Source organism: Octopus bimaculoides, chromosome 4, assembly GCF_046866305.1.
Source record: "Octopus bimaculoides isolate indiv1 chromosome 4, ASM4686630v1, whole genome shotgun sequence".
Lineage (NCBI taxonomy): Eukaryota > Metazoa > Mollusca > Cephalopoda > Octopoda > Octopodidae > Octopus > Octopus bimaculoides.
Genome location: NC_142931.1, coordinates 6,739,791 through 6,749,790, shown reverse-complemented (window position 1 = coordinate 6,749,790; position 10,000 = coordinate 6,739,791). Strand labels below are relative to the sequence as shown.

Below are 10,000 nucleotides of genomic sequence, written 5' to 3'. Positions count from 1 at the left end.
GTTGTGTGTATGTGTATCTATCTATTTGTCTGTCTGTATATCTGTCGATCTTCAGACAATTATACAGACAGAAAGATAGAGAGACAGAGAGTTAGACAGTCAGACCGATAGATAGATAGTTAGATAGATAGATAGATAGATAGATAGATAGATAGATAGATAGATAGATAGATAGATAGATAGATAGATAGATAGATAAGAGAGGTTTAAGCATGATGGTGGAGAGCGGAAAAAATATTTGTTATTTATGGCGAATTTAAACTTGAAATATCTGAATCAGATCTAAGTTTGAGAGAAGGCGTTAGTCATAAATACTGAGCATAGGATAGAAACGATCTAAAAAGTGTCAAATATGAATTTAAATTCTGAGAAAGAAAATGGAAAAAATCAGGACGACCGAGATGGGAGATATATTAAGAGAGACGAAAGAAATATAGGGGCGAGAGAAGGGAGATAATCGTAGATATGATCCGAAAGTTAACATATTTTCGTCTGCGCGTGTTCGAATAAATGTAGAGTATGAAATCTATGGACCAGCTTGTTCGTACTGAGTGAAACCAAATTGATAAAGGGGAACGAGTTTGAAGCCATGAATTGGCTCTGCTGCACCGCGTAAAGGGTCGTTTGAGATGATCCACGGTCGACTTTGCCTTTCATCCTTTGGGGGTCAATAAATTAATTACCAGTTGCGTACTGGAGTTGATCTAATCGACTGGCTCCCTCTCCAAACATTTCGGGCCTGGTGCCTAGAGTAGAAAAGAATATTTATTATTCAAAGGCGGCGAGCTGGCAGAAACGTTAGCACGCCGGGCGAAATGCTTAGCGGTATTTCGCCCGTCACTACGTTCTGAGTTCAAATTCCGCCGAGGTCGACTTTGCCTTTCATCCTTTCGAGGTCGATTAAATAAGTACCAGTTACGCACTGGGGTCGATATAATCGACTTAATCCGTTTGTCTGTCCGTATTTGTCCCCTCTGTGTGTATCCCCTTGTGGGTAGTAAAGAAATAGGTATTTCGTTTATCTTTACGTTCTGAGTTCAAATCCCACCGAAGTCGACTTTGCCTTTCATCCTAAAGGTAAATGAAAAAAAATATTGCTTATGTATAGCAAGAAAAAGCGAGATTTATTTTTCTAACATTTTACAGAATTCAATCTCTGGGAGTCCAACAGAATCAAATAGTAATCAAAGGGGTCCATAGATAAAAAAAAAAGGGTTGAGAAAAAAGGAGCAGGAGTGGCTGTGTGGTAAGTAGCTTGCTTACCAACCACATGGTCCCGGGTTCAGTCCCACTGCGTGGCACCTTGGGCAAGTGTCTTTTAATATAGCCTCGGGCTTACAAAGAATAAGTTCTGGGGTCGATTTACTCGACTATAAAGGCAGTGCTCCAGCATGGCCGCATTCAAATGACTGAAACAAGTAGAAGAGTAAAAGAGTAATCCGTGCTTTAGACCATGCTCACTACAGTGGTTCCTTTCTGTTTTCCATCAACCCAACCAACCAGCCAACCAGCCATCTCGCTATCTATCCCGTCAGTCACTCATTCATTCGTAAATTTATTCATTCATACACACATAGCAACCCCAATAGAACCCACCACTACTCTTTTATTGTTGTTATTATTGTTATTTTTATATCGTTCTGTGTGATGGTGTAGACGGCGTTGTTTCTGCGTTGGGAGTCGATCAGATAGCGCGAGGAGTTGCCATATGTCACACAAATAAGCCGTGAGCAAATGGCGGCGGTTAACTGGAACGAGACCAGCGTGACAGCTTTACCGTGACAATAACTTCATGTGTGGAGGTGTGTGTGTGTGTGTGTGTGTGTGTGTGTGTGTTAATGTCTATACGTGTTAGTATGGGCGTGCGTGAAGGTGTGTTTGTGTGTGTGCGTGTATGTGTCTCTGCGTGAATTGGTGGTCGTCTTGGACTGCCAATATTTGTATGTGTGTATGGAGTTTTGTTTAACAGTGTATACGTTTGTGTGTGTGTAGGTGTACGTGTATGATTATTTCTGTGAGTGTGTGTGCGTGTGTGTGTGTGTGTGTGTGTGTGTGTGTGCGTCTTTCCATGTGTTAGTGGGCGACAGGAGGTGTCAATGTCTGTGTCTGTGTATGTATGTGTGCGTGCATTTTTGTTGAAGTATGAAAAGAGGAATGAATATGTGTGCGTATGTGTAGGTGCATACATGTGTGTTTTAGTGTGTGTGTGCGTGTGTGCGTGTGTGTGTGTGTGTGTGTGTGTGTGTGTGTGTGTGTGTGTGTGTGTGCCTTTGTGAGTGTTAGTGATATCAATGAATGCATGTTTAAGTGTGTGTTGTGTTAGTACGAGTTAGCACTCGGGACGGCAGTCATTGAGTGAGTGTAAGCTTATACGTATAGTAAACGTTTAGCTGGTCGTACTTCTGTGTTTGCGCGCGCGTGTCTATGTGTGCGTGTGTATGTATGTAAGTGTGTGCCTCTGTGTATATTGCATGTGTGCAGTGGCGGACTGGAGAGGTTACCAGCTTGCCCGATGGCAAGTGGGCCCCTGCGCCATTAGAATCCATATATGGGGGCCCGTGTTAGTATCTAAGGGGCCCAGCCCCTTAAGTTTGAGAATTTTGTATTCACTCCTGGAAGTATGCATTAATTATTTCAGCTTGGCTGTGTTTGTAGATAGTTAAAAAGAATACTTTTAACAAAACAAAAAAAAACAAACTTAAATGATAGCATTGTAGTTGCGGGTGGGCCACCTTGAAGTTGCGGGTGGGCCCCCTTAGTCTCTTGGCAACCAATATTTTTAGACTGTCTGCCACCGTATGTGTGTATACGAACATATGTGTATGTGTGTTTGTGTGTGTATGTGTCAGTGTGTGTGTCGGACGATGACTTAATTGACCGAAGCTTCGAAGTCACTGTCAATAATAGAATTAATAAATTTCTACTCTACAACAAAAGTATAGAGTGATCCATCAGATTAATGTAAAATTGTTTTGGCACCTTGGACAAGTGCCTTCTACTATGGCTTCGGGCCGACCAAAGCCTTGTGAGTGGATTTGGTAGACGGAAACTGAAAGAAGGCCATCGTATATATGTATATATGCTTGTGTGTTTGTTTGTCCCCACCCCCACCATCGCCTGACAACCGATGTTGGTGTGTTTACGTCCCCGTACCTTAGCGGTTCAGCAAAAGACACCGATAGAATAAGTACTAGGCTTACAAAGAATAAGTCCTGGGGTCGATTTGCTCCACTAAAGGCAGCGCTCCAGCATGGCCGCAGTGAAATGACTGAAGCAAATAAAAGAATAAAAAGAATGCAAATATTTATGTGTGTGTGTGTGTGTGTGTGTGTGTGTGTGTGTGTGTGTGTGTGTATACGAACGCCCGTGTATGCATGTATATGTGTGCCTCCGTGTGTGCATATGTATGTGTTTATACTTGTGTGTATATGTGTGTATGCGTTTGAGAATGTGAAGGAAAAATGGGGAAACGATGGGTACAAGGTGAGTCGATGAGAAGGCGGGTATGTCAAGAGGTGAGTGGTAGGGAGGTGCGTGGATTGGAGGGTATGAAGAATTGTGGGTATGTGTGTAGGTGCAGGGTGGGTGTATATTTGTGTGTAAAGATGGATGGGTAGGTTGTTGAATACGTGTGTGGGTGTGTATATAGATTCGTTGGTGGTTACTCGGGTGCAGAGGTGAGTGGGTAAATGGGTAGGGAGGGAATGAAGGCGATAGAGAAATAGGGGTAGTTGTCGGGTGGGAAGGTGTCGGTGGGAGATGGTGGCAGTAAGGATGTAGAAGTAGGGGGTGGGGATAAGATTGTGGGTGGTGGGGGCTCGACTAAGATGAAGCTAATTTGATGAATGATAATGAAGAAGGTGAAGAAAGATAAAGAGGAGGAGAAGAGAAAGTGAATTGAAGATGAGAAGGAGAAGATGAAAACGAGGTGAAGAAGAAGAAAAGACAGAAAGAGAGGGAAAGGGTGTAGGCAGAGGAGAGTGAGAAATTAAGAAGGGAGAGTGGGACAAAGGGAGACGGTGAACGAATAGAGAAAGAAGAAGAAAGACATTGGAAAGAAGAAGGAGGAGGGGGACAAGAAGGCGGAGGAGGAGGAAAAAAGGAGGAGGAAGAAGAAGAAGAAGAAGAAAGTGTGTGTGGGTGTGTGTGTGTGTGTAGATAGATAGGATTCTTTATTTCCGTATTCCAAATCCGTATGTAGATGTTATAATTGTCTGAGTTGAACATACTGGGAAATACTTTTTGCTAAGTAATAATTCCAAAACAGGAGATAAAATTTTCCAGTCTCCTGTTTTTATACATCTATCTATCTATCTATCTATCTATCTATCTATCTATCTATCTATCTATCTATCTATCTATCTATCTATCAGTCTCACTCCATGGCACCTTGGGCAAGTAACTTCTACTATAGCCTTTGGCCAACCAAAGCCTTGTGAGTGGATTTGGTAGACGGAAACTGAAAGAAGCCCGTCATAATTATATGTATGTGTGTGTGTGTGTGTGTGTGTGTGTGTGTGTGTGTGTGTGTTTGTGTGACTGTCCTCCCACTATTGCGTGACAATTGATGTTGGTTTGTTTACATCACCGTAATCTCGCGATTCAGCAAAAGATATCGATAAAATAAGCAAAAGGCTTGCAAAGAATAAGTTCTGGGGTCGATTTGTTCGAGTAAAAGCGGTACTCCAGCATGGCCGCAGTCAAATGATTGAAACAAAAGAATAAAAGAATATATACATACATGCGCTCACACACACACAGACACATGAGCATATGCCCACACACACACACACACACGCACGCACACACACACACGCACGCACGCACACGGACGCACACACACGCACACGTACACACACGTACACACGCACACATGCCTGTATTATAGAGACATTTGTTTCTCAGTCGTTAATTCGTTTGCGATAATAAAACCGTGAAGAGAAGAACAGAAGTTTCTAGCCAGAGCAGACAAGAAGCTGTAACCCCACCCCTCACCCCCACCACCAGCCCCTCACCCCCACCACCAAAACACTAGCCCGAGACCCAGTTCGGTATCTTACTTTAGCCCCCTAACCAACCCCTACGCCCGACCGTAGTTACGTGTATCATTGTTATATTTATCATTCATTATCTTCTAACACAGCGAGTGGTGACGTATGTGGGGTGTAGGGAGAGTAAGGCGCTTCCTTGCTCTCCTTATAATTGTTGTTGTTATTGTAATTGATGTGTTACGTCCCAATTGTTCTTTTTACTTTACCCCACTTCTTTACTTTCTCTCTCTCTCTCTCTCTCTCTCTCCTTCTCTTATGTGTGTCTGTTTATTGTTCGCCAATTTTAATGCCTTAAAGATTGCCATGACGCACAAATACAAACACAGGCGCATAAAAATATACACATGTACATACATACATAAGTGCGCATATGTGTGTACGTACATATATATATATATATATATATATAAACATGCACATACGCACACAAACGCGCACTCGCATAGATATACATATATATATATATATATATATATATGAAAATATATACATACATGTATATATTATTTATATATAGAATACACATAAAGACATACACATATGCACCGCCAACATGTATATATATGTATATATATATATATATATATATATATATATATATATATATATATATATATATGCATATACATGTGTATATTTATACGCACATACACATACATATGTGCGTGGGTGTACGTACATCTTGGAAAAGAGATTCTTTTAAGTTTTGGTCATAATACGACTCATATATACAAGCATGTCTATGTGTGTATGTATGTAGAGAGAGAGAGAGAGAGACAGAGACAGAGAGAGAGAGATAAAGAGAGAGAGACAGAGACAGACAGACAGACAGACAATGCCAAAAAGCGTCCTTACTCCATTCGATTATGTTTGGGATTCCTCGTGCAATCTGGAAGAAGTTGGCATCCTTAGGGTTGTAGTTGCCTCACTTGTTTTTTCTATCTTTCTTTCTCCACCCTCAACCCTCTCTCCCTCTCTGCTTCTCTCTTTCTCTCTCTCTCTCTCTCTCTCTCTCTCTCTATCTCTCTCTCTCTCTCTCTCTCTCTCTCAAAAACTTTATTGAATTTACATACGGAACAAAATTGTCCAAAAGAGCTTCGAGGTGATATGACATATGTATGTGAGTGTATAATATGTCTGTATATGTATGCGCATCGTTATGTATGTGTGTGTATGTGTGAGTGCATACATGTTTGTATGTGTGTGTGTATCTGTGCCTGTGTGTATAATATGTGAGTATGTGTTTAAGTGCATGCATATATATATGTGAGTATGTGTTTAAGTGCAAATATATATATGTGAGTGTGTATTGTTCAATTTTATTGCTTTCTCTGTTTCAGAACCTAACATATGCCTCAAAGTTAATAATGACAAAAGAAATGCATGATGGGAATTAAATATACGTGTAGGAGGGGGCGCGCACTGAGTGCATATATGTGTGTGTGTGTGTGTGTGTGTGCGTGTGTAAAAGATAGATATATGCATACATACATATATCCATCCATCCATCCATCCATCCATCCATACATACATACATACATACATACATACGTACATACATACATACATACATACGTACGTACATACATATATACATATCATTATTTTTAAAAGATCAAAAGAAATTATTATTATTATTATTATTATTATTATTATTATTATTATTATTATTATTATTAAGTTACAAAGTTACTCGTTGGACGAAAATCTCAGCCCTCAAATCACTTTGTAACTTCTGCCAATAACAAATACACATTCGCGCGCGTGCACACACATAATTCAAACAAAAATGGGCGATGAGAAAGAACTTATTTTGCCAGTGAAATGTCGAAAGGAGCCATACCAGATGCCGTTCGACATAAGCCATTTTTACCTTTGATCATAAATACGTTCTACTCTTTTTAAAATCGTTAGCGCGTCGAACAAAATGTTTAGTGGTATATCTGAGTTGAAATCCCTCTGTGATGAACGTTGACTTTTCATCCCTAGGGGATTGATAATGAAGGCGTGTGTCTCAGTGATTAGGATACTCGGCTCGCCATTATAACGTCGTGAGCTCGATTCCAGGTGACGCACTGAAACCTTGGGCAAGGCACTTTATTTCTCTATTTCATGTTGCTCCACAACACTCAGCTGACAAAAACGAGTAATCCCTGTATTTCAAAGGATCCAGTCTTGGGACATTCTGTGTCACACTGAATCTCCCTGAGAACTACGTCAAGGATACGCGTGACTGCGGAGTGCTCGACCACTTGCAGATTAATTTCACGGGCAGGCTGTTCTGCTGTTCGGATCCACTGGAACCCGCATCATCCTAACCGACGGAATGTCATCTAGGGGTTTGATGACATAAAGTACCAGTCGAGCACTAGTGTTGATAAAATCTGCTAACCTCTTCCTCGCCGCTCAAATTCCTGGCCTTGGGCTAACATTTGAAACCGTTACCATTATTATATAAGCTGGAGAAGAACTCGGTAGAACACACAGTTTGTTGGTGTAGAACAAACGACAGATGACAGATGTTTTTGCTGTACTGAAATCAACCTCTTAAATCACAATGAATGTTATCTTCAGTAGATTGTTAAAGGAAGGAATTTAATGTAAATAGCATCCAAAACAAATGTCAGATAAATTGCTTTTTATAAAGAATATGAATGACAATGTTTCTGATTTTTTATCATTAATGCTATTTATGAAATTAGGAGCTCAGCTCCACAGAATTAATTGTGACAACGTTATGATGAAACAGATGTAAATTTAAGTGGTCTCATTGTTATAGAAACAAAGGCTAAAAATGTTTGGGTTTCGACGGTTCTGAATTTAGATAAGGATTTTTTTAGCAATTGAATTATGGTTTTAATAATTTAATAATAATGCCAGTTCTCAAAACGAGGCATATACGTGTGTGTGTGTGTGTGTGTGTGTGTGTGTGTGTGTGTGTGTGTGTGATTGCATGAATATATTAAAAATACAGCTTGTGCTCATTTGATATAAATGAAACAAACGCCAAGTGTTAATAAACATGGCCGAGTGGTTAAGAAACTTGCTCTGCTACCTCGTATTTCGGGTTCAATCACACTGCGCAGCACCTTTGGAAAGCGTTATAGACCCAGGGTCGAACAATGCTTTGTCAGTCAATTTGCCAGACTAAAACCGTGAGAAAGCCTGTCATATGTGTGTTTGTGGTGGCGGATGCGTCTGTGTGTTGTATTATTCTCCATCACCGTTTGACAACCGTATTGGTTTGATCATTTCCTCATCACTTATAAATCCGGCAAATGAGACGGATTGAAAAAGTACCAGACTTAATAATAAGTAATGGGGTCGATCTGTTTGACAAAATCCCTTAAGCGAGTATTTCAGCATGGCTGCTGTCCAATGACTGTAGCAAGTAAAAGATAAGCATATAATGTATGTGTTTTTAGACTGATTGTTTTATTTGAAGCAAACGTGTAAGAGAATGAATGTCCTGCCGTCCAAAAACCGATCGCTAGTGTGGGAAAATGGACCGGTATGATGAGGTCTTTATCTGGCAGTCGGTTTACAAATTCTAAACGGAAACTGAATTAGAAATGGAAATTCTATTGAATTCATGTATTCAACTTAAATTTTGATTTATTATGACATATATATATATATATATATAAACGGTTCCACGATAAAATTTGAAACTTTTGCATTACATTAAACAGAAGTCATACTAAAACTAGATTCGTGAATAAATAGAGAACGACCTCTCTTCTATCTAATGTTTGTTATTACTCTCAGGTGGGTTTTAATCTTTCGACATTCATATTCTCAAATGTGACTCTTATTTATTCACAAGGTTTTGAATTAGTCATGCATTATCTTGTAGCTCTAAGAATTCAATGGTGTAATCGTTTTGTTTATAGAATATTACCGTAGAGTAGGTACAAGGCCCTGGATCTGACCTGTTTGAACATAAAACAGGTAGAATATTTAGGCCGGAAATGGCTGGTTTGAATGCTAAAGGGTTAAACATTGGGAGCAGAGAAAGAAATACTTTTATTTCTTTTGTTTGTTATGGTGTAAAATCTCAGAAGATGAGCGCGTATAAAGTGACAGAAGTTACTAATGGGTTAATAAACTAAGTCCTTGATGTGTATTTAGACGAATTCAGTCTGTTGTATTCCGTTGTTTATAATCATGATAATTTGTACCAATGTAACAGATATTTATGACCCACTTCTAAGTTAAACTTTTCTTTAAAATACCTACTCTTTATATTTGCTACAGGTTTCGCAATCAGATAAGATGGGTGTAATAACACTGTCTGACATCGATTATGGCCAGATATTCGGACCATTCCCAATATCTCAGACCAAAGCTGACCCCGCTACATTCATTGGTCTTCTGACCAAAGACAAACAAGTCGACACCATTTTACTTAAGGTCAGTATAAACAATGTATTTATGGCTTTCTTTCAATCATCAGAAAATATTAATTAATTCAACTCAAACTCACTCTATCTAAATTTAAATGCAACCCTGACTCACTATGTCTTTTTGTTGTCTACCTGTTTCAGTCACGTGGCTGAGGTCATGCTGGGGCACCGGATCGAAAGGGTTTAATCGTACAAATCAACACCGGTACTAATTTTTAAGTCTGGTACTTATTTTATCGGTCTCTGCCCAACTGTTAGATAACAAGGTTGTAAACAAACCAGCATCGCTTGTCAACACAAAGACATATTTTCCACACACACACGCACGCACACACACACACACACACACACACACACACACACATATGTATATTATATATATATATATATATATCTAGCGGCTGCCTCACAGTTTCCGTCTGCCAAATTCAGTCACGAGACACTGTTCAGCCAGGGACTATAGTAGAAGACATTTGGTCAATATTCTGCGTAGTGGTATTGAACCCAAAGCCATATGGTTGCAAAACAAGCTTCTTCACCACA

General features: G+C 39.7%; 1 protein-coding gene across 1 annotated transcript in view; it reads left to right on the top strand.

Annotated features, from left to right (window-relative positions):
- The window catches only part of LOC106868713 (zinc finger protein 488), a 107,064-nt gene that overhangs the window by 89,306 nt on the left and 7,758 nt on the right, over positions 1-10,000 (top strand). Inside the window, exon 2 of the mRNA XM_014914100.3 lies at positions 9,309-9,464. Coding sequence (XP_014769586.1) covers positions 9,327-9,464 — 138 coding nt within the window. The 5' untranslated portion in view covers positions 9,309-9,326. The remainder of the gene's footprint in view (positions 1-9,308; positions 9,465-10,000) is intronic.